The 27,228-nt window shown below is 49.7% G+C and overlaps 11 protein-coding genes across 11 annotated transcripts; 6 read left to right on the forward strand and 5 right to left on the reverse strand.

Annotated features, from left to right (window-relative positions):
• Positions 1-382: 382 nt before the first annotated feature.
• N7506_009488 (putative CTP synthase) lies at positions 383-2,352 on the forward strand (the record flags this gene model as incomplete). The annotated part of the gene is made up of 5 exons (XM_056958781.1): positions 383-407; positions 462-494; positions 547-649; positions 706-771; positions 831-2,352. 5 exons carry the CDS (start codon positions 383-385, stop codon positions 2,350-2,352), a joined length of 1,749 nt encoding a protein of 582 aa, XP_056808171.1.
• A 468-nt stretch (positions 2,353-2,820) lies between these two features.
• Positions 2,821-5,987, forward strand: N7506_009489 (uncharacterized protein; the record flags this gene model as incomplete). The annotated part of the gene is made up of 7 exons (XM_056958782.1): positions 2,821-2,881; positions 2,950-3,260; positions 3,315-3,485; positions 3,545-4,866; positions 4,920-5,002; positions 5,057-5,668; positions 5,716-5,987. The coding sequence occupies 7 exons, from the start codon at positions 2,821-2,823 to the stop codon at positions 5,985-5,987; spliced, it is 2,832 nt and encodes a 943-aa protein (XP_056808172.1).
• Positions 5,988-6,267: 280 nt separating this feature from the next.
• On the reverse strand, positions 6,268-6,929 carry N7506_009490 (peptide chain release factor family protein; the record flags this gene model as incomplete). The annotated part of the gene is made up of 2 exons (XM_056958783.1): positions 6,268-6,672; positions 6,762-6,929. The coding sequence occupies 2 exons, from the start codon at positions 6,927-6,929 to the stop codon at positions 6,268-6,270; spliced, it is 573 nt and encodes a 190-aa protein (XP_056808173.1).
• A 707-nt stretch (positions 6,930-7,636) lies between these two features.
• On the forward strand, positions 7,637-8,062 carry N7506_009491 (serine palmitoyltransferase small subunit family protein; the record flags this gene model as incomplete). The annotated part of the gene is made up of 2 exons (XM_056958784.1): positions 7,637-7,754; positions 7,812-8,062. The coding sequence occupies 2 exons, from the start codon at positions 7,637-7,639 to the stop codon at positions 8,060-8,062; spliced, it is 369 nt and encodes a 122-aa protein (XP_056808174.1).
• Positions 8,063-8,667: 605 nt separating this feature from the next.
• N7506_009492 (uncharacterized protein) lies at positions 8,668-9,080 on the reverse strand (the record flags this gene model as incomplete). Its single annotated transcript, XM_056958785.1, has 2 exons — positions 8,668-8,940; positions 9,021-9,080. The coding sequence occupies 2 exons, from the start codon at positions 9,078-9,080 to the stop codon at positions 8,668-8,670; spliced, it is 333 nt and encodes a 110-aa protein (XP_056808175.1).
• Positions 9,081-9,514: 434 nt separating this feature from the next.
• Positions 9,515-10,399, forward strand: N7506_009493 (dodecenoyl-CoA isomerase; the record flags this gene model as incomplete). The annotated part of the gene is made up of 2 exons (XM_056958786.1): positions 9,515-9,705; positions 9,760-10,399. 2 exons carry the CDS (start codon positions 9,515-9,517, stop codon positions 10,397-10,399), a joined length of 831 nt encoding a protein of 276 aa, XP_056808176.1.
• Positions 10,400-10,925: 526 nt separating this feature from the next.
• cdc123 (cell proliferation protein CDC123) lies at positions 10,926-12,174 on the reverse strand (the record flags this gene model as incomplete). Its single annotated transcript, XM_056958787.1, has 2 exons — positions 10,926-11,880; positions 11,933-12,174. 2 exons carry the CDS (start codon positions 12,172-12,174, stop codon positions 10,926-10,928), a joined length of 1,197 nt encoding a protein of 398 aa, XP_056808177.1.
• Positions 12,175-12,243: 69 nt separating this feature from the next.
• On the forward strand, positions 12,244-14,713 carry N7506_009495 (COG1/VPS51 family protein; the record flags this gene model as incomplete). The annotated part of the gene is made up of 3 exons (XM_056958788.1): positions 12,244-12,386; positions 12,451-12,620; positions 12,675-14,713. 3 exons carry the CDS (start codon positions 12,244-12,246, stop codon positions 14,711-14,713), a joined length of 2,352 nt encoding a protein of 783 aa, XP_056808178.1.
• Positions 14,714-15,568: 855 nt separating this feature from the next.
• N7506_009496 (uncharacterized protein) lies at positions 15,569-18,589 on the reverse strand (the record flags this gene model as incomplete). Its single annotated transcript, XM_056958789.1, has 3 exons — positions 15,569-15,759; positions 15,857-18,064; positions 18,184-18,589. The coding sequence occupies 3 exons, from the start codon at positions 18,587-18,589 to the stop codon at positions 15,569-15,571; spliced, it is 2,805 nt and encodes a 934-aa protein (XP_056808179.1).
• A 5,401-nt stretch (positions 18,590-23,990) lies between these two features.
• N7506_009497 (CCDC90 family protein) lies at positions 23,991-25,414 on the forward strand (the record flags this gene model as incomplete). The annotated part of the gene is made up of 2 exons (XM_056958790.1): positions 23,991-25,164; positions 25,233-25,414. 2 exons carry the CDS (start codon positions 23,991-23,993, stop codon positions 25,412-25,414), a joined length of 1,356 nt encoding a protein of 451 aa, XP_056808180.1.
• Positions 25,415-25,735: 321 nt separating this feature from the next.
• On the reverse strand, positions 25,736-26,938 carry N7506_009498 (uncharacterized protein; the record flags this gene model as incomplete). The annotated part of the gene is made up of 1 exon (XM_056958791.1): positions 25,736-26,938. The coding sequence occupies one exon, from the start codon at positions 26,936-26,938 to the stop codon at positions 25,736-25,738; it is 1,203 nt and encodes a 400-aa protein (XP_056808181.1).
• Between the last annotated feature and the right edge of the window lie 290 nt (positions 26,939-27,228).

Here is a 27,228-nt window from a genome sequence, read left to right on the forward strand (position 1 = left end):
CGTAATCCATGATGCTGTAGCAGTAGTACAATGTATATTTGGCTCCATTTATCTAATACATTTTCCCATTTCACAGCTTGGCTGAGCTCTAAGCTCTCGATGTCATCATCTAACGTTCTTTTTCAGTCACATGATGTGTTCACCGCCCTCTGTGGGCGAAAAAGTCAAAAGCGGCAGAAAAATAGAGCAAGTGGGGGGGCGGTCGAGGCAGCCGATGTGAAGCTTTCGAAAAAACCGATTCGCTTCCTTTCTTCCCCCTTGGCAGAAGCCAGGAACGGCACCCTACATTTCTTTTCTCTCATCGGGTTCTTGATAATTGCCGGTCTTCAATCTTTTTGATTCACTTTTTACTTTTTTCGTGGTCAATTTTTTCATCACCACCATGAAGTACGTCGTGGTTTCTGGAGGTATGCATCCTATGAGTCAACTTCTCACGCGCATTTCACTGATAATCAATCCAGGTGTGATCAGCGGCATCGGGAAGGGCGTAATTGGTACACACCCATGATTCACTCAAATCACCCTCGATCTAACACTTTGCTTCAGCCTCAAGTACCGGTTTGCTGCTGAAGACCCAGGGTGCTCGAGTCACCTGCATCAAAATCGACCCTTACATGAACGTCGATGCGGGAACCATGGCTCCCACCGAGTATGTGAACATTTGTCTCTGATCTGTGGACATTCGTCCTGACAAATATTTTCCAGGCACGGAGAGGTGTTCGTTTTGAACGATGGCGGTGAGGCGGATCTCGACCTTGGAAATTACGAGCGGTAGGTTGCTCTGTGACATGCGATGAAATGAGCGGTGACTGACGGTTTTACCATTGAAGTTACCTCGGTGTCACCCTTGGACGGGACAACAACATCACGACTGGAAAGGTCTACAAGCATGTGATCGAAAAGGAGCGTCGCGGCGACTACCTTGGACGCACCGTCCAGATCGTCCCCCACTTGACCGATGCAATTCAAGATTGGATTGAGCGCGTGGCCAGAACCCCGGCGGACGATACCAATGAAGAACCCGATGTCTGTGTTATCGAGCTTGGTGGTACTCTCGGTGACATTGAGAGTGCCCCCTTCGTCGAGGCTCTTCGTCAGCTCCGCCGTCGTGCTGGAAAGGACAACTTTGTCCAGATCCACGTTTCCCTCGTTCCAGTCATTCACGATGAACTGAAGACCAAGCCTACACAACAGGCTATTCGGGACGCTCGCTCAGCTGGAATGAGCCCTGATCTTATTGCTTGCCGCTGCGAGAAGCCCCTCGACAAGGCCACCACTGACAAGATTGCCATGTTCTGTCAGGTTGAGCCGGAGCAGGTCATTGGCGTGCACAACGTCAGCTCTACCTACCACGTCCCCCTCCTTCTCGAGCAGCAAGGATTCCTTGGTGTTCTTGGCGACCTCCTCGCCATCAAGAAGGTCGACATCTCTCCAGCTCAGCTGAACAAGGGTCAGTCCACGTGGAAATCGTGGAAGACCCTTACCACTGCCCAGGAGCACACCTTTGAGACTGTCAACATTGCTCTCGTTGGCAAGTACGTTAGTCTGCATGACTCCTACTTGTCTGTCATCAAGTCTCTGGAGCACGCTTGCATGGCTTCTCGCCGCAAGCTCAACATCATCTGGGTAGACGCCTCCCACCTGGAATCTGAGTGGGAGGATACCAACTCTAAGGAGTACCACAAGGCCTGGTATGATGTCCACACTGCTCACGGTATCTTGGTCCCCGGAGGCTTCGGCACTCGTGGTACCGTGGGTATGATGCGCGCTGCGCACCACGCCCGTACCAAGAACAAGCCTTACCTTGGTATCTGCCTGGGTATGCAAATTGCCGTGATTGAATACGCTCGCAACGTCCTTGGACTTGAGGGTGCCAACTCTATTGAGCTCGACGAGCGTACCAAGCATCCCATTGTGGTGTACATGCCCGAAATTGACCGTGCCAACCTCGGTGGTACCATGCGTCTGGGCTCCCGTCCCACCCTCTTCCAAGAGGATTCCGAATGGTCTAAGCTCCGCGCTTTGTACGGTCTTGACCGCACCTCTGTCGATGAGCGTCATCGTCACCGCTACGAGGTCAACCCTGAATACATTGACAAGCTGCAAGAGGCCGGCCTCCACTTCATTGGCAAGGATGACCAGGGTGAGCGTATGGAGATTGTTGAGCTGAAGGACCACCCCTGGTTTGTGGGTGTCCAGTTCCACCCCGAGTACATCTCCCGTGTGCTGTCGCCCAGCAAGCCCTTCCTTGGATTTGTTTCCGCTGCCGCTGGTGTCTTCAACCAGGTCAAGGATTTGTCTCAGGCCAAGGAACAGGAGTTGGCTAACGGCGTTAGCAACATTGTTGTCTAAGCATTGATGGTTCCATAGCTGCTGGTTCCATAGGAGTTTGTATTTTTTTATCACGAAAAGCACATGATCATAGAGTTACATAAACACAAAATTTCAAACAATATCACTATACTTCAACATACTCCGTACACATCCCCATATTCTTCAGAGCTGCGCACTGCGCCAAAGACAAAAAAGAAAAAAAAAAGTGAGTGCCTCAGGCAACATCGCAGAGAGGCTCAAGCATGTGACGTGCTAACCGCATTGGGACTAGAGGCGGTGGGCGGACTGGCCGTACAATTGTGAGGGCTCGCTTTATTTGTTTTGTTCGGAAGAGCTTTGAATAATTTGTCTTTATTCCTCTCTGCGATTGTCAACTATCTCTTTGACATTCTTGAAGAAATAATCTCTACACTTCCCCACCTTTCTTCTACTTCACTTTTCTTTTCTTCTATTTCCCCTCACTTGTGTTGATACCCCACGTACAAGATGTCCCAGGGTCTCGGAGCTCTGTTGGAGGCAAGCTTGGACCCCAGATCGAACAAGTCGGGTAAGTGGCTGAATCTGGAAGTATGAGCATGTGGAGAATCATACTGATACGTTTTGTTTTGCCTCTAGCCGAGACAACCCTGCGCCAGGAAGAGCAGAAGCCTGGTTTCTCGCTACAGCTTCTTCACATTACCGCATCGCAGGATGTACCTTACAACACACGTCTTGCAAGTGCACTATGCTTCAAGAACTTCATCAAGCGCAACTGGACCGACGAAGATGGCACACATAAATTGGCGCAGGATGAGGTTGAGACTCTCAAGCGCGAGTTGATTTCCTTGATGATTTCGGTGCCCCCGGGCATCCAAAGTCAGCTGGGTGAGGCTGTCAGTGTGATTGCGGACAGTGACTTCTGGGAGAACTGGGATACACTGGTGGATGTAGGTTGCGATTGAGCCATGGACTTGTGGGTTTTCGCTGAATCGTTTTTCTAGGACCTTGTGTCGAAGCTGTCACCAGCCAACCCTACCGTCAACATCGGTGTGCTGCAAGTTGCGCATTCCATTTTCAAGCGATGGAGACCCCTGTTCCAGTCTGATGCGCTCTACACCGAGATCAACCACGTTCTCGGCAAGTTTGGTACTCCGTTCCTGGCTCTTTTCGAGGTAATTCACACCCTCATGCTCAATGCAATATATGTGCGACGGATACTAAATGTACGCAGGCACTGGACTCCTACCTTGAGCAGAACAAGACGAATAAAGAGAATCTCACTCAAGGCTTCAGCCAGCTTAACCTGATGGTGAAGCTGTTTTACGATCTTTCCTCCCACGATCTCCCTCCCATGTTCGAAGATAATATTGCTGGAATCGCCACAATTTTCCTCAAATACCTCACTTATGACAACCCTCTACTACAAACTGATGACGATACCGAAGCTGGTCTCTTGGAATACGTTCGCGCCGGAATCTTCGAGGCCTTGACTCTCTATGTGCAGAAGTACATGGATGTTTTCCAGCCTCAAGTGGGCCAGTTCATTGGAAGCTCGTGGAACTTCCTCTCCACAATCGGCCAGGAGACCAAATATGACATCCTTGTCAGTCGAGCTCTCCACTTCCTCACCTCTGTTGCAGGCATGCCAGAGCACGCTGCTTCTTTCCAGGCTGAGGAAACCCTGGGACAGATTGTTGAGAAAGTTGTCTTGCCTAACGTCAGCCTACGTGAGTCAGATGAGGAGCTCTTCGAGGACGAGCCAATTGAGTTCATTCGACGGGATTTGGAGGGCTCCGACAGTGAGACCAGACGCCGAGCTGCCACTGATTTCCTCCGCAAGTTAGCTGAGAAGTTTGAGGAGCCCGTGACCCGAGTTGTGCTCAAGTACACCGAGCACTACTTGGCTGAGTACGCCAAGGATGCGTCCAACTGGAAGGCCAAGGACACTGCAACATATCTGTACTCCGCTATCGCAGCCAAGGGTACCGCAACTGCCTCCCACGGTGTTACCGCTACCAACCAACTGGTCAGCATCACAGACTACTTCCAACAGAACCTTGCTGCGGATTTGATCTCTGAGGATGGCGTTCACCCCATCCTGAAGGTCGATGCCATTAAATACCTGTACACTTTCCGCAGTATCATCACCAAGGAGCAGTGGCAGCAGGTTCTTCCTGTGCTGGTCAAGCACCTTGCGTCTTCCAACTTCGTTGTCTACACATATGCCGCCATTGCCCTGGAGCGTGTGCTGTACCTCACCGACGCCCAGGGACAGCCTGTGATTCCTCCTACTGAAATCACCCCTCTGGCCAAGGACCTTTTGGAACACATTTTCCAGCTGATCCAGTCCAACCCTGCTCCCGAGAAGGTGCAGGAGAACGAGTTCCTGATGCGTTGTGTCATGCGTGTTTTGGTTGTGATCAAGGAGGGTGTGGTCCCCCACACTGATATCGTTCTTCAGCGTTTCATCAACATTACCAACATCATCAGTGCCAACCCCAGTAACCCGCGCTTTTACTACTTCCATTTCGAGGCTATGGGTGCCTTTATTCGGTATGAAGTGTCGCCTGTATCTTTCTTATCTACAAACCGCTAACAGAATATAGATTTGCTGCCCCCGCCAACCCCGACAAGCTTGAGCAGGCTCTGTACGCACCCTTCGCTGGTATTCTTCAGAACGATGTGCAAGGTATGTACAAAAGAAACACAATACTCAATCAAGAAGCAGGCTAACTGGGACCAGAATTCATGCCCTACGTTTTCCAGCTCTTCGCGGCTTTGCTCGAGGCCAATCAGTCTGCAACTCTCCCGACCTACTACCAGGAGCTCATTGGTCCTGTGTTGATGCCTGTCATGTGGGACTCGAAGGGTAACACACCTGCCCTGGTCCGTCTGCTTTCCTCCATCATCCCCCGAGGCTCGCAATACATCATCGAGCACAACCAAATTGAGCCTATCCTTGGTATTTTCCAGAAGCTAGTCTCCACCAAGGCCAATGAGAGCTTTGCTTTCGACCTGCTCGAGACATGCGTTGCCAGTTTCCCGCCCGCGGCATTGGAGAACTACTTTGTCATGATCATGCAGATTATCCTTCAGCGTCTGCAGAACTCCAAGACGGAGAACCTGACCCTTCGTTTTGTCCGTTTCTTCCACTTCATCTCAAACCAGGATGACAAGGGCTACAGCGCCGATTTCATCATCCAGGTTACCGACAAGGTGCAAGAGGGACTGTTCACTCCGATTTACATTAATGTCATTCTCCCCGAGACGCAGAAGCTTGCCCGTCCTTTGGATCGTAAGACGGCTATTCTGTCCTTCGCCAAGACCCTCGCCAACTCGGAGGCTTTCGCCACTCGTTATGCTCAAAAGGGATGGGGCTTCACTTGCACAGCTTTGCTCAAGCTTCTGGAGCTTCCCCCTTGCCCGCCAGCCGAGATGACATTATTGCCGATGCGGACACTGAAGACATGTCCTTCGGTGTTGGTTTCACCCCACTGAACACCATCCGTGCTGTTCAGAAGGACCCCTGGCCCGAGACCGGTGCCGACCTCAAGGTTTGGGTGGGCACTTATCTGAAGGAGGCCGACAAGAAGCAGAACGGTCGTGTGTCGCAGTTTGCTTCGACACGTCTTGACGACCAATCCAAGGCGATGCTGGGAAGCTACATCTCTTGATCTTTGGCCTCATCATCCCCCTTCTCCAACTTCCCCAAGAATCACAAAAGCAACCAGAAACTCCCTGCCTATTCCCCTCGCTGGCTCCTCGGTGACCAGCCCTCACCTGTCCAATTCCCCACACCCAATGCATGCTGCAATGACTTCCTAGATCTATGAAATAAATGCTTCCTTGAAATTTGTTATTTCAACCCCAAGTATAGAAGTAAAAACGCCTTCTTAATCCTTAAATGGTGACTAAGTTTCAAAATGAGTCGCACACCGTACATTTAGTCTTGCATTATACATCCTTGGAATCCTTGGAATCCCCGGGCTTTGTAGACGGACACGTAGAAGAGCCAGTCTTCTCGACCTCCGATTTCCCAACTTCAGCCTTACTTTCCACCTCGTCATCCCAAACGATCTCCACCTCGTCCTCCTCTTCCACATCTTCCTTCCCTTTCCCCTTCCCATCCAATTCCCGATACTTCCTCTTCGTCTTCTTCATCTTACTCGCCTTCTTCTTCTTCGCCGCTTCGGCCTTCAATGCAACCCGACTCTTATCCCCCTTTTCCAGCGCCTCCACCCGATCCGCCAATAAGGAGCGCGCAGTCTTGCAATTGTGCGCCTGTGACCGCGTCGCTTGGCATTTCACCACTATCCCCGTAGGCTTGTGGATGATCTGGACGGCAGAGTTGGTTTTGTTCTAGTTCAAGTTAGTCCTGTGTTGTGTTTTCCGACACTCTCCCAAGCTACAATAGCAGTGCAGCTGGTCCTCGTCCAAGAGTCACGCACAATCTTCTGTCCACCGGGCCCGGTGCCTTTCAGGTATGAGATGGAGATGTCGGCATCGTTGATCTTGATGCGTGGGGGGAGGGGTTTGGAGGGAGCGATGGGGGTTTGACTGAAGAAGCGGACAGGATTAGGGAGCCGAGAGGCTGACCGGTGTAATCGGGGCAGCATGGCTTTGAGGCAGTTTGTGGCAGCTGGTTGGAGCTGGATATTTCACCGCGGAGGTCCGATAAGATAAGCATTTATGTGTTACAAGCCTCAGTTGATAGTTGCTTATAAACAGGTGTAGTCATGTATTGGCTTCATCTGTTATTTTGATTGGTAAAGGAACAGAGCTATCAACTTCGGGGCGTTTTTGTATCGGTCTTTTTAACGGTCTTTTCGGCTGTTCTATTCAAATATTCAGGTTGTTGGCTAAAAAATGTACCCAACATAGAAGATTGATGTCAGTGCCAGGCAACGAAGACTGCAATCTGATCTGATTGAACGTATGTACTTTGATTATTTTTATAAATTCAACAATTGAAACATCAACGTTATCAAGATACTTATGGGGGGGGAAAAGTATACAAGGTACCGGGTACCTGATATTAGGCTACAAAGTGGGGTGCTGAAATGTACCCAGTACAAAGGCGGGAACCACGGAAAGGGGAAAGTGAGAATTGCTTTTCTGATCCGCTCGATCTTCAAATCCAGGCACTTCTCTCATCCTACAAGCCTATTCTCCAGTCCGCTCCGCTCTCCTCCAGATTCCTCAATTCCTCCGCAGTGCCCAGCCCGGGGAACCAGAACGTCGACCTCCTTGCCAACCTTGCCAACCTTACAGCAGCCTCGATCCGAATCACCGCATCCCTCGATCTTCAACGTGCCCCGCAACAATGGATGTCATTATCTGGGCGATTTCGAGTGTCTTTCGCTGGATGCGCTTGAAGGTATACCAGTATGAGGTGACCTTTGCCCTCTACATGCTTACGCCAATTGAGAAGTTCATCTTCAGTACGTTGCGCCCTCATGAACCCATATACAATATGCTGACTCCAATCCCCAACGCAGATACATTCCTCTTGACTCTGGTCACGATGATTACTGCTGGAATCTATATTTACCTCCCTGACCACCTACGCGCCATCTACGGCCGCCTCTACTACTACTGGGCCGGCGAGCGCCTGTTCAGCTCAGGCCGTCTGTCAATCAGCTCGGTCTTCGGGGAGAGCGCCACAGCCATTGGAGGCATGGTATACGAGACCGCAAAGAACGCGGCGGCTACCACCACCCAGCGGATGGAGCGCATGGCTGAACTGTGAATCAAACGGTCGACGTGGATATTGGTTGCATTCGCATACTCCATTGTCGCAACGGTGAGAACGCTCTTAATGCCCTGGAATGTACGCTCGGGGAACCTGGCTCTCACCGTTGTCGGCTGGCGCTTTTGAGGAGTTCTTGTGTTCCGGGCCTGGGACTCATTGCATTGTCGCAGCGCGGCAGATCGCATTATTAATAATTCTTGTCTTTTCTTCTTGGTTCAGACACCACAGCCCTACCTGTACTTATGCCTTGGGCGCTGTGGTGGATTGATACCCCTGTGTTACTTTATCATAGCAACGTGATCATGATTGAATTTGATATTTGCAGACTTTCCATTTCGATAATGTACAATGCAAGGTGATTCCAATGAGGTAAATCCAAAATCCCAATAACGCCTTCGATGCCCAGAGTAGGGTGTTGTACAAACTCCTTTGGTTCACATGTGTAACTCCCGCGATGCCATTTCCCTCGGCCGGTATTGCATGCTAGCAACGGGTACAGTGAAGACATGGCTGTCGTAAAGACCCTTTCCATTCCGGTGACTTTCACCACAGGCACATATCAGGCTTCCATATGCCGCAAGTTATAAGATCATCATCCGCCATCACTGCTCAGCCTGCGCCGTCTGCATCTGTGCCTGCGCTTCAGCCTGAGCCTCTGCCGCCGCTGCCGCGGCCTGCTTGGCCTGTTTTCGCTCCCGCTGTACGGAATCAACCATGCGCATACGTGCCAGCTCTTGTTGGATCTCTTCCTTGTCAATTGGGATCTTGTGGGATTGCTCTGCCGTGGGCCAGAAGCCCTTGGTGGAAAAGCGGTCGTCAAGATTCGTGCCGAAATAGTACATCCAGCCGATGGGGAAGAGAACGTATGTGCCGAACTGTGGAGCGGATTAGCCGGACTGGTCAGGATTGAAGGTACGGCCGAGACCTCATGCCCTCGTGAACGATTGCTACGTACCTTGAAGACCTCGAGGTTGCCTCCCCGCAACTTGCGGAGGAATTGCGAAAACGTGGACATGGCGTGGTTTCGTGGTCGGCTTTCTTTTTTGGATGTTATGAGTCGGACCACGTATGACGGGGACAAGCGAGTTCAATTGAAAGTGGTGGTGATATGCTAATCTCGGGATCTATGGCGGTCTCAGAGACAGAAACCGATAAATTGCAGGTCTTCAATCGCCGAGTGGTGCCACAGCCAGTCACGGACTTGATTATGTTGAAGCAAACAGAGCAAATATTTGGCCTGAGGCAAGATATATTGTGGCCTGGATATTCGGGTGTCGAATATGTTTACGACCTCGGGCGGATTAATGAGCTGCCTCGGCTCCCCCGCATAACTAGCGGGATCGACATGCTTCCTTTTTTTTATGATATGCATAAGCGACACTAATAAATCATTCAATTTCTTCTATTTCCCTCAATCACAATCAACCCTCATCAATTGAAAACCCCATCATGTCAAACGAACAGCTCGTCACAGTCTCATATCAAGATCGCGTGGCGATCGTGACCCTCAATCGCCCAGACAAGCTAAACGCTCTCAACCAAGATCTATACTACCTTCTAGCAGAGCGCCTGCGTGAGATTGAGCAGCGCAGAGACATTTACATCACAGTTCTCACAGGAACTGGTCGTTTCTTCTCTGCGTAAGTGATTTGGCCCCCACTCCCCCTCAAATAGCCCATCTGACACCTATCCAGCGGAGCGGACGTAACCAGCACTCGACCCGGAGGCGGCGAGCTCAGCTCTGGAGCGCGCCGCGAGCTCCTCAAAGGCTTCGTCGCCAACAACGTCGACGTAACCCGCACTTTCTACAACCACTCCAAGATCCTGGTCGTTGCACTCAACGGCCCAGCTGTAGGATTGTCAGCGGCTCTCGTTGCGCATGCAGACTTCATCTACGCAACACCGCATACTTTCATCCTGACACCGTTCTCTTCACTTGGTCTCGTGGCTGAAGGCGGTGCCAGCCGTGCGTTCGTTGAGCGCCTTGGTATCGCCAAGGCCAATGAGGCGTTGATCATGAGCAAGCGGATTACCTGTGATGAACTGGTTGCTACTGGGTTTGTCAACAAGGTTATTGCTGCTCCTTCGGGTCAGAAGGAAGACTCAGATGGCTTCTTGAAGAAGGTTCTTGAGGAGGTGGATGATCGGCTGGGAACACATCTCAATCAGTCTAGCTTGCTGGGTATCAAGGAGCTTGTTCGTCGTCCCGAGAGGGAGATCCTGGACCGCCAAAATGGTCTTGAGGCTTTCGCTGGTCTGGAGCGCTTTATGGCTGGCTATCCTCAGGAAGAGTTCCGGAAATTGGCATCTGGCGAGAAGAAGCATAAGCTTTAGATTGGGTCGATCTCTGTACATAGCTTTTGAAACCAGTGGCCGCGTCTTGGTTGCTGGCATGTTTCCATCTTAGCATACATACACCATGTCTTCGAAAGACTTGGCAGAGGACCTCCATGAATGCTACGTATAAATAGGCGCGCACATCAGTAGAAGTTCATATCAAACCGTACACGCAAACTTCGAGATGAGTAAGTGACTCGGCAAGTATGATGCATGGTCTCAAATTCGATTGAGTAGGATGCCATTCCATAAATATTAACTCAAATTCAAACCAAACGCCAACATGCTTTTATCTAATTGAGGTTAAACACCTGGGCACGAGACTTACTCTGAGTCAGTGCCATCATCTTTATCTTCCTGCTCCTGCTTCTTCAGGATCTCGTTCCACTGACCCATGAATTCACTCATGCCACCAGGCCCTTGAAGTGAAGCATCCACCAATTCCCTCGGCACCTTATGGGCCGAATATTGTGTGGAGCTGAAAGCATATGCCTCAGGGTCGTCTTTCTTGATCAACCGGAACTCAGGGAGGAAGGGGGGCCTGGTCGTCATCACCCTCAGGATCGTCTTCCGTCTCTGACTCGGAAGAACTTGGACCATCATCTTCGCCATCTAGCTCCTCCGCCGTGCCAGAAGTAATAATCTTGCCATCGTGCAACGAGATTCTCACAAATTCTTCAACTCCATCGTCCTCTTGCACGCCGATGGGATCCTTCTTTTGCAGAATCTCCAACCAACTGTAGGTCAGCGGGTCTGTCCGCTGGGCCCAGGGATTGATATCAATGAGCCAGACACGCGTGTGTGGCTGTGGAAGATATACATCAAACACGAAGTTCGACTCGGGGAAAGTGTCTTTGAGCTTGTCGTCAAAGAACGACTGGATTCGCGAGCGGAGCATGTCGCGCATGGGGAAGAGGAAGTCAAAGTGGTTCTGATCCCGCTGGGTGATGCACAGCAAGACACGGTTCCGGACGAAGCAGCGGAACTCCAGAGAGGGGTTGAAGTTGACGTATTTGCGGAGAACGAGGGAGTATGGAACTTCCGGCAGTGGGGAGTCCACTGTAGATGGCGTGGTTTCATCGGTGCTGTCCGGGACGCAGTCATCGAATGGATGATCCAAGTCATGGGTGATAAAATCACTGCTCTTCAGCAAAAGGTATATATCATTCGGCGTGCGGCATTGAGTGTCATTTGTGGCATTCATGAAGGTTGCATCTTTGGGCGCGCTCCAGTTCAATTTCGGGGTGACGATGCCTCCAAATTCGGCGATTGTATCCTTGATCTTATTGTGGATACCCTGCCATTCTGCAGATGGGTCGGCTTCCTCTTCACCAGAGTCAGAATAATCGTCGTCGAGATGGGAATCTTCAGTTGGAGCGACGGCTTCCGGCGGAAGAACGATCCCGTCGGCGCGGAGATATTCGACGAATGGAGTTGTCAGTGGAATGACGCGCGACTTGGGGGCAAGTGAGCGATATCTAGATCTTGAATTAGATATTTGTGACGTTGAGTCATATATAGAAAGCATACCTTCGATGCCAGTCATGGTAAGAGCAATGCAAGATGTGCGAGTAGGTAGTAGGTGGGAATGGCAGGCGATCAGGGAGCTCATTCGAGGGCTCCACTGGAGCAGCTTCAGACTCCATCAGTGGCATATTGAAAATGTTCGAGTAATCCCAAGGAAAGTCGAACGGCGAATTGTTCCCCTCGGTGGGGACATTTTTCGTGCTGATAAGATAAAGGATGAGTAATGCGTTCAGGCGCTCAGGCATTCCAGGCCGCATCGCATTGACACTACTTGTTCTCTGTGTCGTTTCAACGCATTTGCATATCTCGCCAGTATGGCTCCCGAGGCTCCTGATCCTCAAAGCCTGAAGTCATGGCACGATGCATTCCAGTATCCGATCCCCACGGTTCGCCGCGTGGAGCAGGAGCTGCGTCGGGATATCTCCAGCAATAAGGAGAAGCTCCGAGCTGTCGTGGGGTATGAACCAATTACCCCGGAAATTTAGTTTGCAATGGCTAATGTTTATATTCGGTCTTTCTAGCACGAGATATCGCGACCTGGTCGGAACTGCCGAAACCATTGTGGCTATGAATCGGGATATCCAAGATGTGGAAACCGTTTTGGCTGACGTTGGACGCCGATGCAATCCCCGGTTAGTGGAAAGGAAGCAGGTTCATGCTCGACAGATAAAGAGTGGCGATACGGAGAAGGGTAGGACTCTTTGACAAACCATATGCCTTCGAGTCGAACTAATGATGTGGCCAGACTCGGACAAGCATTCATTCTGCGCTCAGCTGTCTCTCCTCCACCGCTGCACGACGACCATTAGTCGACTCTTGCGTCGACGCGCCTCTCTTCTTTTGATTGCCAAGATCTTAGTGGTCTCCCGGCTGCTGCACAAGACATTGTCGCAGCACGAGTCCCTACCTCCATTCCTGGACGACCTGCGGAACCAGTTGGCGTCCCTTCGGCGATCAGTTCTTAAGAGGATCGACAAACGTCTCGCATCTTCCACTGCAACAGATGAAAGCGCCATTGAAGCACTGGCCGCGTATTGTCTCGCTACCAGCTCCTCGGCCGACGACACCATTCAACATTTCCACGAAGTTCGATTGGACGCCATCGCTGGCCAGCTGGACTTGTCCTGCGAGAACATCCCCAAGGCTCTCCAGCTGTTTGTACGCTCCCTTCAGGTCTCTAAGGTCTTGAGATCCCGGCAGTTCGCCGACGTCCTCTTCAAACTAAAGGCCCGGCCCCTCCTTGTCGATCCTGAGATTCGAAGCCTTGATGGTCTTGAGGTTGAAGTGCTTGGTCGTTGGGTTGCTCCGGAGGTCAGCAACTTTACTCCGTGGATCAAACTCAGTGAACTTAATAGAACCGAGGGCGTGGACTCAATTAAAGAATGGTCTCTGCAGGCCTTCGAAAGATTCTCCAAGGGCTGTGAGAAGAGTCTGACTCTCGGTACTGAGTTTTCGGAGCTACTTTCACTACGCACAGAGACTGTAGAACTATGGCTGTCTTCTTGGGGCACCACCATAATTCATGGCTCAGTTGATGTACTCGAGAGACTTCGAAGCATATTCAATGGTCAATTGGCAAGAGTCCTCCAACTGCAAGCACAGGGTCTCAGAGAGGTCGGGAATGTGGCCAAGGCCATTTTGTCCGACTGGGAGAACACGGAGCACACTCCCGTTGGATCTCTATGGGATGCCGACCTTATCAATGCAGAATACTCGAATGGTGCACACACTTTCAAACAGACTGTAGCTGACAGGTTACTCGGCCGCAATGAAGATGTTTCAGCTGTTTCAGCCAAGTACCATGAATGGCTGGCTTCAATCCAGCACGTGAACGAATCTATCGACTCTCTGCGTCGCATGCGGTGGACCGATGTTCTCGTTGGAGGCGAGGACGATGAGGAAGACGTTGACATCACGCCTCGACTGAACTCCGACGATCCTCAGCACCTGTCGGATGCTCTTCACTCCGCCATCCAAGACTCTCTCGCAGATTTACAAACCTCCTTCAGCGGTGCCTTCAAATCATTCACCTCCTTACATACAATTGAGAAGGCCACTTTCCTCATCCGATTAATACGACTGGTGCGACGAGATATTCCCGCGACATTTGTTCCTGAAGACTTCATCTTCTCGAGTGACATCGTTCCAGAACTGCAGGCATTACTTGCGACGGAGGTCGTCGCTAAGGCAGGCTCGTTGAAAATGGTTCCATCACCAAAGAGTCACCCCAAGACCGGCAAAATCAAATCCGTGCCCGGGCGCTCTCTCTGGGAAGGCGAACCTGCCATCCCCGTCCAACCCTCAACTTCAAGCTTCAAGTTCCTGCGCAACCTCACTTCTACCATGGACACTTGCGGGTCAGACCTCTGGGATCCTTCTACAGTGCAAGCATTGAAGCAAGCCTTGAATGAGCACCTCAACACTGCCCTCACGTCAGCTTTGAGTGATCTAGATGACATCGACACCCCAATCAAGAACGAGGCCCAGGACGAGCAGCCCGCTGCGAACGGCGACAGCGAGAAAGAGAACAAGAAGGAGACATCAGCGACTGGGCCCAGCACCCCAGACCAAGCCGAGGGCCTGCGTGACTGGAAGATCCAAGTCTTCTTTGATTCTCTGTATCTGTCCGAGATGCTGGGCGAACGAAATCAGCTGGCTGATATCGTTGTCCAGGCCGAGAAGAGTGCTGGTCCCAGTGTCGAGACCATTAAGGTTATTAAGAAACTTGCGGGCGAGTATTGGACCCGGACGGAGCTGTTATTTGGCCTTTTGGCGCGCCAGTGAGCGATCGCATTGTAGCACCATTGATACTTGCATACATTATCTATCTTAGACAAATACTATGACAGGGTTTACCCGGCATGTTAATTTAGCATCTCTATTCAATTTTGCCACCACGCATATTCTATATGGACAGGCTCATAAATCCGTACGATCCTGACAGGAGAAGCATGGACGAATGAATAACGAACCAAAAAAGACCGAACCAGCAAAAAAAGGCCAAAAAAGAAACTCCCGACCGGAGACTCGAACTCCGAATCTTGCGGTTTTGATTTCAAGATGAAACTAGGGATAACTGAGGAATTATTAGTAATGGTTTATTGGTGATCTGACAGGCAGATACTCACAAGCCGCACGCGCTAACCAATTACGCCAGCCGGGACTGGTTATGCCATTTCCCGGTCTTTGTGGCACTATAACCTGCCCACTATGCCTTTTGATCTGCACAATATCTTTACTCCGTACATTTTGGGAATGTTGAACTAACGGCAAAAGAGATGTTCCTCATACATTTTGAGAGCAAAGGTCTGTAGAAGACCGTCAGTGACTACTGTCTAAGAGCATAGGCAACTTCGAAATCATTCATCGATACACGATAGTAGATACAGTCTTGTATGCAAATGCACCAGCTCCAATAGAGCCTTAACTAGAGCTCCACGAGCCGAAAGAGAATGTCCAGAGTGCAGCTTTAACCCCCCATTCGGCTGACCGTCAATTTCATGAGGCCTTCTATGCTCGTGTCAATGTTGAACGTGTTCCTGAAATATTTCCTCGTGTTGGCGTCCGTTTTCAATTTTGCTCCCATCTGGTCTTGAAACTTGAGAGTATCTTGGGTCGTTCTTTGTCGGACTAGGAGTCTCACAGCTTCCGATTCCTTGTCAACAATTCCTCTGCGGTCTGTAATGCCCTGTTTGCATTGAGCACTGCATGCTGGAAGGGCATAACGAGGTACCATTGCCCAATTGGAGCTAGTTGACGAATCGCAGAATCCACAATGTACTTCAAGGTGTAATATCTGAGCTTTTGCAATCGGTAGGTGATGCGAATTGCTTAGAGTCATAGAGCACTGTTGGCAAAGAGATCCTTGTAGGATCTCACACCAGCAAGGATACGTGTTCTTCCCCATAGTTGGCATTTTACACCAACAACAACTCACATCTTTCCCTTTTTTATCCGGTGGGGCTGTGTCCTGTTTCCTTTTCTTGGGTTGCTGAGAAGATCCTTGAGGGGTGGTTCCTGTGCGAGTATCGTCATGATCCGATTCCACGCATTCTGTCTCTTGGTGCTGACATGCATCCAACGCCAGCTTATCAACAAGAAAATGTATGTTCTGTTGACCTTGCAACGCTTCCTCGTGGATGATTGGGTTGTCATCGTCCGGTTCTTCCTGGAAACTTTGGGAGGGACTCCCATGCTTTGCCTCCATAACGCGCTGTTTTTCTTCATGGAGCTTTCTCATGTTTGCAAGTTGAGTCTGTGTAAAATGTTCGTTGGAAGAAGGCTGATCAGCACGCGGGATTTTCAAGGCATGCGGCTGGCTTTTCTCCGCGCGCGAAGGTGCAGTGATGAATGCTAGCAGGAGGCCCCTACTTAGGGACCCACCAATCTTCTCTAGAAGTGAAATTTCGGACCTCTCAAAGCCTTTGTTACTCAGCCAACCCCACATTGTGTCTGTGATTAACTCTTCAGTCATTGTAATCCCATCCTGGGTCTCACGTAGTCTGGCGAGCACTATCTCAGATAGCCCTATCTGGGACCGGAAGTAATATGGGTGGATGTGCTCAGTTTTGGTTAGGCACGCCGCTATTTTTATCACGGTGGCAACCAGATTGGCATCTTTCCAGTCGTTCGAACATATCTTTGACAAAGGAGCTGGTGCTCTTAGATACACTCGCTGCACAGTCGATTGTTCCACCTGCAGGAATGCCTTGAAAGAGACCTTGCCGAAAGAAATAGTGATTCCCTCAAAGGAGAATGTGACAACGGCTTTCTCGGCATCTTGTCCACAGAGAATGATGGCTTGTAGCTTTGAAGCATCAATGATCTTTCGGTTGATCATTTTCAATGGCGTATCTTCCGACCCAGCTATTGTGAATTGTTGAGGAACATGCGTAGCCTGGAAGTCAAAAGACCAAACAAGGCTGTTTTTTCCGTGGAATCCAAGACGGGATAACAATGGAGGGAAGTTTCCACGTAAATCACGTTCCTTATTTCCGTCCGGAGCGTCCGGAGCGTCCGGAGCAAGCGCGTTAATATCGAAATCCAGAACAAATCTGATAAGCGCTTGCCATGAACCTTGTGGGAATGCCCATGAGTCCCGATCGACATCTTCTTTCTGGAGATACTGGGTGACTTCATCGCATATCGTGCCAGATATTGTGTCATCGTTGAGTCCTGGGTCCTTGATGCTAGTGTCATCGTTGGGAAATCCATACGACATATAGCTTGGGATTGCTGTGCGAAGTGCATCTTCGATAGTTGGGTAGTTCAACTTGAGGACTGATGATTCACGTCTCGGGTTTCGAGAACGTTTGAGTACCTCTGACCTGACCTTCGCAAAGTTCCGAGTTTCATGACTTGGGGAGAGTATTAGGGTACTTCGAATTTGGCCTCTTTCGTGGGCGTAGAGTTTGATGTTTTGCAGCAACGGAGACACAACATTCAATCCCCGCAGTGAAAAGTCCTTTGTTCCGAGGAAAGTTTTTAGTGTTGGCAGTGGCAATGACTCGAATGCAAGGCTAAAGATCATCTCGAGCAGAGTGTTGAGAAGCTCAAGAGATTGTTGGGTGTCTCCATCTTGCTTTTCGATATCCCACAAGCTTATGAAGTTAAGTTGCCGCCCGGGTTTGGCGGCAATCCAGTAGCAAAGTGTGTGAATGTGGCTTTGTGAAACCTCACTGATGTGCTCAGGAATTCGACGAGCCCGTCTGAATGACTGTCCCACATACGGTCTCCAATAGTCTTCGGTCATGATAGAGGTAATGTAAAGTAGGTATCCGCCTACCAAAGGCCAGTCAGATGGTGGTTTCTGGCTCTCAAGGATGCTATCCAGCCTAACATCACCAGTGGTTAGTAGAAGTTCGACAGACTTTCGAATTGATGCTGCTGTTCGCGCATGAATAATATACCTTCGGCGTGTGACTTCCTTTCCCTCAAGAACATGCACTTCAGGCGCTATGCACTTCAAAATTCTATCTTTGAGATGATGTCGAGACCCGAAGATCTTCAGCTGCTTGGAATAATCTCGCAGTGGATGAACGACATAGTTGCTGTCAAGGAGTTTGACCAGCAATATATCTATGAGATCGCTAAAGATTGGAAAAGTCACCATATGGGGTTGGAGCTGTAAGAGACCTCGGGAGTTAAAAATGTAATCTTGTAGAGAGTTCCTATGGAATGAAAACTCACATCTTTGCTCCCATAATCTGGGCAAGTCCTGGCATCGAGGACAACATCTTCAGACTTCAACTCACGTTGGTGCTTGGTATCGGCTCGTTGGTTTTTCGGCTTCTGCTGCTTTCGAATGGATTCCCATTTGTTGCGTATGAACCTTGTCAGAAAGATTTGATTCACTTTACCGCATTCCATGGCTGATTTCAGGGCGTCTTGCTTTGTGGCATCGAGGAAAGGGAAACGGGAAGAGATGGAGCGGGCCGTCTGGCACCACTGTAGCTCTGACCAAACCTCTTCAACAATTTTGCTGAGCTTTTCGTCTTGATCGACAAAAAGTTTGCGCTTTAGGCTGCCTTGTCGGTAACTGGGTTCAGAATCATCAAGGTTTTCCAGAGCCAGCAAGGAAAAATGATCCAGGATCTCTGCAACAGTCTGTGAGTTTTCGACCTCATCGCCGATATCTTCTAAAACCTCGAATGCATCCATCTTGAATTTGCGTGGGTAATAAGAGAGGAAACAGTACCTAGGTAGAGTGGAGATAAAGAGAGGGAGGGAGAGAGACGGAGAGAGATGGAGAAGGAGTGGTAATGGGTTAAAGCACATACTATACAATCACTTTGGTTCACTCTTTGGACTCTTCATTTTCTCTATGGCCGATCCATGTTAACAGCATATAATATCCGAAGGTCTCGTATTACCTAGGTATTATCTTCAAGTTCATGACTGTTGAAATGCAGAGGGCCCTAAGATCGGAGAGCCTCAATGACCATGGCTGCAACACACATGATAGTTCAACTTTATATATGACAGAACCTGAACACCAGAAGCCAGAGCATGGCTAGTCTTATATGCTGGGCCCCAACTTTGGATGAACTTCCCCCTTTTGTGTCCCTTTAGAGGGCAATGGACCACCTGGGCAACTCTAGTGCCGGTTTGACTGGTGTTCGGTTTCGGTGTAGCTGGAGTATGTTGCCTTGAATTGGTTACTTCTGACCATGCATGGTGTTGATCGAATATTGATCTTTGTTGCGATAGGCAAGTTCCTTATAAGAGCCCAAAGACAACAATAGATTAAGGCACAGAAGCAGGAGGGGCTTGTATTTCTTATACTTGCCACGCGAATGAGCAACCAATAATGGAGCAGACAACTATCGCCATCAATTGGCCCTGAGGCATCGAGGTACGAAGACATCAAGGCGCCTTTATGTCACACTCTTGAATGACTACAGATGCCATGTTGGCAGATGGACGCTCATCTGCAGAACTACGCCAATGAACCGGAATCAGAAAGTGGGCTAGCATAGTAGGATATATGGTCAATGGTGGGGCCCATGGATAAAACTCAAGGTTGAGAATAGGTGGCAAGGATGTGGTAGATTATAGCTAGATCCATACTCTGGCAACTGCCCTACTCACACCTGTTCCCTATTTATACTAGTTGGCGAAGTGGAAGAAAAAGATGCTACTCGTCCCTTCAATGGAAGCCAATATGAGAGGAGCAAGGTCTTAGTTTCGTATAACCCCAGCAGTCGTATAACCAGTCCCGGCTGGCGTAATTGGTTAGCGCGTGCGGCTTGTAAGCATCTGCCTGTCAGGTCTAAACCAAAAAACCATTACTAATAAATTCTTCAGTTATCCCAAGTTTCATCTTGAAATCAAAACCGCAAGATTCGGAGTTCGAGTCTCCGGTCGGGAGTTTCTTTTTTTCCCTTTTCATTTTCGAAATTAAATCTACATACCGTCTTTTTTTTAAAGTAAAAACATGAACTGAAAACAATGAAGGTACTCAATGATAACTGAAAGTATTGATCAAGCTCACTTATGTAGTAATAAAAATGCCATCAGATCAACATGAAACCTCCACATATCTTGCTGCGCGTTCCGCGAATCTGAAACTGCCATCTTCTGTAAGGTACATCTGGGCCGCAATTTCAGATTCAATCTTGGCGCCCCTTCCAGACTGTTCCATTCCCATTGCCTACCAACATTCTTGTCCATCCAGTAGGCCCAAAGTCCCGAGATTGAAGATGTATGCTTGCGCTGTCTTTGGATCTCATGTTGGCATCCGATGATCATCTTGCAGGCCATTCGTAAAGTGTATTCATGTGTCGAGATGGAACAGAAAATTCAACTCTCCTTCATGGTTATCACACGGATGGGCCCTCCTCGTCATAGGAGGGAGAGAGGAGGGCCCATCCATGAAAGTCATGAAATATTTTGTCGGCAAGCTCGAACGCTTCCGCATCTTTCTCGAAGTTCTCTGCTCTCAGACAGTGAGCAAGGCTGGCATCGGCTCCGACACTTCTGCGGGAAGCTCAGATTTGTTTCTTACTGAGTGTGTTCCCCCGCAGAAGTGTCGATGCCAACAGAGAATCCGCTTCCGCACCTTCCCACAAATCGGATCGACACCCCCGTAAAAGTTGTGTGTGGACTTCTGTTTTTCGTGAATTCCCACGGAAGTGTCGATGTCACAGAGAATCTGCTTTTCACCTTCCCACGAGGACCGACACTCCCGTGAAAATTGTGGATGGACTTTTGTTCTTCGTTAACTCCCACGGAAGTGTCGATGTCACAGAGGACTTTTTCTCTCCCCACGAACAGATTCGGCATTTTTGCGGAGGTTTCAACAGACCAGCGTTCACGGTGGTCTGGATAACCGTTTCCACAATCCAGTTTCCAGGTCCTGCTACTGCAGCTGGACTTCAAACCCCATACCTTGGTTCAAGTTATTTGAGGCCTGGTTTCCAGGTGCTAGGAAGTCTGCAGCTAGTCATGCTCCTTATAAAAAGGCAGCTGGGTTCGGCAGAAATCAGCCAGAATGTTCATTTGCCGGCCACGACTCGAGCCCGGTGCGTTCGGGGTTTTATAGTCACTCATCCCCGAGACATGACCGAGGAAGTATTCTTTCCGACTTTGAAGCGGAGTCGGTTCCGGCAGACTCGACATGGACAATCTTCAGAGTTGTAAAAGCGTCGAGTGGCGCCATTTGGAAAATGCCACCACTTAGCGAGTCCCACTGGCCCACAATGCAATTCATATCCCCTGCCTTGGTAATCGTTCCCTAAGGGGAGTATTGAATCTCCGTTGCCAGACTGATGTTCATGAACTCCTTGCCTCGACGAGTTGAGATACCTGCCCCGTTGGAATGGGTCTTTCTGATTTGGAACAAACGTTCATGGGAAGGGGGAAGAATCAAACCCCTTCCCTCAGGCATCTCTCAGGCATCTATCAGAAGGCGTCTTCGATAGTGTATGAAATGTTGTGTCTTCTTTGGGAATTCTGATCTTTCTTTTTTGCGTCGACGAAGGAGGGGCCTTTAATCTCGGGGATTGTGTAATCGACGATGGGTGTGTTGATGGACTTGCCATTATTGTTGCATTGATGGCACGCTTTTGTCCCTTTAAGCCCATGTGGAATAGATCTCACGATATTTTTCGAACATAAGGTGCATGCTCCAAATCAAGTGTGCCTGAGCTTCCGAAATGATCGGCTGCCGCCGTATTCTGGCAGCTGGCTGACAGCCCAGTGGTACCTGAGGAGCAACCCCAGGGGTCCCTTGTTTGTCCTCTGCGTCGTTTGAAAAGACATTGCCAGCAAGATTTGCTCCATTTGGGCGAATCAAGAGACCCTCGTAGATGTCTTCCTATGTAAGGACCCGGCCACGAAACGGCTTTTGTCAGTCCCTTTGGAAGGGAGAATTCCCATTGACTGTGCAATTTATCAGAAGTGTTCTCCGATATCTTCTGGAATATTGCATCCATAGTCGAAGGTGTGAAAATCAGTGACCTGTCGATTTTGACTATGTGCGTGCTGCTGCAGCGTTGAAATTGCCCTCCCCTGGGCCCTGGCCAGTGCTCTTTGCTTCATCGCTGTATTCTGTGCTCGCAGTCCAAAACCTTCGTTTAGATGATTTGAGGAACTGTTGTCAAAGAGCTTTTTGAGTCTTCCTTTATCTCGTCTCATCGGCATGATCGGAGATCTCATAACCGAACGTATGGTTCTCGATTCGTTCGAAACTAGATTGCTGCAGTATTAGCGATGAACATATTGAATTAATGGACACAGTTTTCCTCTCACCATATTGATGTTGGGACCCGAACAAGATAATCCTCAAGGTGAACGGGCTCAGGAAGTATGAAGTAGATGACCCATGTTCTGCGGTGGAATCAAGTGGAATTCCCGAATATTGGCCTCCGCAAGATTCAATCCAGGAGTTTCAGGAATTGCTGTCATAATAAACAAGCAGTTCCATACATCCTTTGGAATGGTCCAGTTCGACGATCGAGTTGTATCAGCGGATTCGTAAATAAGCGACCGAAAATTTCAGGCTCGTGGTGTTTCTTTTTCTCTGCAATCTTCGAGTCTCCAGATTATCCCAATGATTGCTTCTTCCTTTTTGATGCTTGTTCAGGGAAGATTTCACTTTTCTGGCTATCGTGGGGGAGGCAATTCGACGAAATTGATGTCTGTTGGTTTGAGGGACCAGGTATAGATTCACGAAGTATATATACTGGTACCGCCCATGTAATCCACACCAGGCAATGACCTTGGGGGCTTGCAAGCAGTCAACGATAAAAAAAAAAGAAAAGAAGTAAGAAAAAGAGGAGAGTCGACGAGGAGAAATGCCGCGGAAAGGACTGTGAGCTTTTCAAATGGCTCCCCAACTCTTCAAGCGGGGCCCGTCCGCGTGAGGAATGCAAGGCTTGTGGCCTTTCCTTTCAACCCTTTCCAAGCTCCACTGCAGTGGTAGAATATCTGCAGACATCGTCATAGGCGAGATATCAGAGTAGAGAAGCCATTTTCCCCGGCGAACAGTCCGTGAGTCTATCATACTGACCTAAAAACCAGTATGGACCTAGATAAGTATGAATGGAGCAGGGTATCTGCCTGATAAAGGTGGGAGGACATGGTAGAGAGGGCTCGTTTATGATATGAGCCTCTTTCAGACCCAGTCCAGCTTTCAACCTTGGAATCTGAGACAGTTCTATGGCCCAATTGATTGGCTCAGCCATTGGGATGAACGTAAGCAGCAAAATCCTTCAAATTCAATCACTGATCCCAAAACGATTCATGCTAGCTGCAGACTTGTATATCTCTATAATCACGCATCAGGTGGTGGTTGATAAAACTAGGGCCTTCTGATCGCCCGTCAGCCTGCCAGGAAAGCAGCCTTAGACAAAGGTTCCTCCCATTTAGCTAAAAACAGGTCTTACGGCATTAGAGCGTGCTTGATTTTGCCTGCAAATCTAGATCCATGATTGAGGGACTAAGTCTGCCTCATAGGAAGCGTCAAATGCATCCTGTCCACCCACATCAGTAGCTGCCAATATACGTCTGGCGCCTGGTGGTGTAAGGTATTGAACACAACTTTGTAGAAACCCATTTTAGAGGCAAATACTTCTATGTCTATGATTGTATTAGTGGTGGAGGGTTCTCAACAAAGTCATGCACGATCCCCCTGGCAATAGAAGGATAGCCTTGGAAACCCCTGGAACTTTTCACATGTCCATCCACGGATGCTCAAGAATCTGGGCTTTTGGAGGAATTGACTCCAGGGCTGTAGTCAGTTCGTGGCTTGGTTCGGTGTACAACAGAGGAACACAATTGTTGCTATGCTTGTGAGGATTGCCACATATACTTTGTGCAGAAAGTCCTGTCTAAGTAAGATGTAATGCACATAATCCAACGTTGCAACCTCGAACAAGGTATATCTACCCAAGCCAGCAAAGTAGTTGATATTGGAGAACAGAGACAGCTGAGAGGTTCACTGCCAACTCTCAGGCCAATCTCAGGCCGACATGAGCCGCTGACTAATTTCCCGTGGGGGATCATCGTCATTTGTTTCGCCGACGGGAAACTGGTCCTCTGCTCCTACAAGCCTCACACCATGGCGACCCCAAGGCTCCCTTTCCTGTATCCAAATTTGATGCGGGCTGTGAGGGCTTGTGAACCTAGTACATACCGCTCCCTCCGCTTGACCTATCCCAATTCGAGCAATCGCCGCTTTCATACCAGCCGCCGCCGGGATCGCGAAGCCTACCAAAGACGCTACGGTCCAGCCGTTGAACCGAGTGTCTCATCATCGCGCAGCCAAAAGAGCACTTCAGACAAAGTGCCGGAAGAGGTTCCAGCGGAAGAAGAAGAATCCTCGAGTCCCGCGGAGCAAGGGGAGGATTCACCGGCAGAGTCCCTTTCGGACCAACCCCAGGAAAATGCGGAAAACACTGCCGACACCCCGAAGCATGAATCTCCTACCCCGGCTCTAGATGCGCAAGATATATCAGATGCTCGGAAAGATGACCCTCCGACAGATCGGGAGGCGCATGAAGAATTCGGGAAGGATGCGGAGAGCTCTGAGCCCGAGGAGACCCAATCTTCATCGACCAATACCTCCGAGGCCCCTTCTGCCGAGGACAAGCCGGAACCATCTACATTCAACAATCAGACTCCGTTCGACGATGTGCTTCATATGCCCTCCCCATCTGTGTATCTCACACCGTCCGAACAATCCTCTTCGTCCGACGACCGTCCACACCTATCTCCCGCACCCTATGTACACCACTTCGATACATACTCGCTGGTCCAGGACCTCACAAAAGGCGGGTTCAGTCCTCAACACTCCATCACCATCATGAAGGCCGTGCGAGCTATTCTGCAGAACAATCTTGACCTAGCCAAGGAAAGCTTGACCTCGAAATCTGACGTTGAGAACGAAGAATATCTATTCAAAGCAGCTTGCTCAGAGCTACAATCATCGCTCCAGACAGCGCGGAACTCGGAAATTCAGCTCCAGCGTTCATCGCGCACTCAATTGCAGCATGAAACGGATATCATTTCCCAACGCGTGGGCCAGGAGATTTCGGGTGTTAAAGATGACATCAAGGGCATGTTCAATGATCACAAGATGGTTACTCGTGAGCAGCAGCGGAGCATCGATACTTCGGTCCAGGAGTTGAATTACAAAATCACCGTGTCCCTGAACAGCGATGGAAAGAGCGAGATTGAAAGTCTGCGGTGGATTCTGACAAGACGTGCTGCAATGACGATTGCCATCTGTGCCTGTAAGTGTTGGACTTATCCTAACCTTCCCTACCCCTCAATCTCTTGTTATGATCACTAACGACAGTAGTCATGATTATTGTCTTCCTCAAATATGCATCCACACGCAAGGTTCCCGAGTCGAAGAGCACCAAGGAAGAAGAAAAGCCCATCGTCAAGGAAATCACCACTAAAACCCAAGTTATCCATGATGCCGACCTTCAAACGATGGATTCCAGCGGTGGTGCGCACCTCGGTGAATCTCTCGGGTGATCCTCTCGAATTCGCGTCCGCGTATTCGACAAACCAACTGTACTGATTTACATATTCACTCATTGTCATTTTTCATTTGTTTGGGCCGCATGTATCAATATACCCCACAGATCTCAGCGCTGTGCCCATTGTATCATACCTCATAGACAAATTTCTCAATGTATCATTGCTCAGAATAATCGGGCGCCTATGTCTTCATATCATACTCTCCCAAAATCGAATAAGACCGAAGTCAGGTCAACTTCAAATTAAAGTTGAGATTGAGCATCAAACGCTGGCCACCATACACGACAGGCCTCGACATCATTCACCTGGGCATTTTCAAAGCCAATTAGACAACCAGCCCTCCTTCAGCCAGGGGACCTCATCAGGCCTGTACTTGTAAGCCCTGAAGATGGCATTACTCAAATAATCGAACCCAATGCTCTCCATCTCTTCCAATTCCTTGCTCCCCAGCACAGCCTTGTAGTCCCCAAGCTGAGGCACCACAAACTCCCACACAATCTCACCACCCTCTGTAACTTCAATAATCCGCCCATCGGCAGCTTCACACAGTAGCACATTGCCGCCATCCAGCTTCTGTGCAGATCCCATGAACGGCGTGAAGAATCCAAGCCCACCGGTCGATGGGTCTTTGTACTCCCACTTGACAACCTTCTCCTTCGAGACAATGATTGCCCGTGAGAACGGCACAGACACCCCAGGACGGAATACGCCGTTGTCAAAAACAAGCATATCCCCACTCTCGTTGATCTGATGCGCACAATGCTGTTGACTGACTGTCGGTGCAGGGAGATGCCACAGCACCTCCCCCGTTGCACGACTGATAACAAACACACTAGACGCATTCCTCGACGAAGCAATGATATTTCCCTCTGAATCAAAAGACACACTATTAATCAGTGGCCAATGCTCCCGAGGGTAATGAGGATGAGCAGCAAAAACAGCAGGATCAAGGTGATCAATCGCGCGCCACGACCAAAGCAACTTCGCGCCCTTGCCCTCGACCTCAAAGTCCGCCGAAGAAGATTCATTACCGGATGACCAAGGGTCGACCAACTTGATACAGTCCCCGTAAACGATCCCCTTCGCTTCGCTGCCTGGGATCCCGCCTTGCACCTTTGATGCCTCTTCAGGAGTGAGGGGTTCCAGCGTCGTGTACAGCAGCGTGCCGTCATCAAGATGGTTTTGGTCATGATGAGCCAGGGGATCAGAGTATTGGCGTAGAATCTCGCCACCGGGGCTCACTTGCATCATCATGCCGCCGCGGTACTTGGCCCACATGGGGAACAGGGCGGGTGCTTCAGGGTGGGCGCCGTTGTAGGCCAAGTTGCCGTTGGGTAAGATGCGGGCATGGCGTCCTGCACGATGTGGGAGTGTCCAGCGGTGAACTTCTTTGCCCGTTGTTGAGACAAGGTGGGCGGTGTTGGAGGTGAGAGGAGCATATAGAACGTAGCCTGGGGAGACACGGTCATCAACGCCTCGGAGTCCGAGGCCTCGGCGGCGGAAGGTGTGTTGGTCCATGAAGAATGCAGAAAAGATCTCACAGATACTCTCAAGAAGACTGAATGTGAGAAGAAACCCAGAGACTAGAGGGTTTTATCTTTGGCGAAATTGGGGCAGCGGGTTTGTCGTGTCGTGCTTTAGGGCTTCCGGTCCGGCATGCCGCGGTATGCCGCGGGTGATAACTATGAGCTCAGAGATCATTGCCATTGCGTGCGATAAGCTCCAGATATGCTCATCTTTGCCATGTGTAATTGAATACTAGATATACTGCTAGGATAGGGAGGCGTATATAGAAGGGGGCTGCGTCC

This window comes from Penicillium brevicompactum, assembly GCF_028827555.1.
Source record: "Penicillium brevicompactum strain IBT 35665 chromosome Unknown utg000006l_segment0_segment0, whole genome shotgun sequence".
NCBI lineage: Eukaryota > Fungi > Ascomycota > Eurotiomycetes > Eurotiales > Aspergillaceae > Penicillium > Penicillium brevicompactum.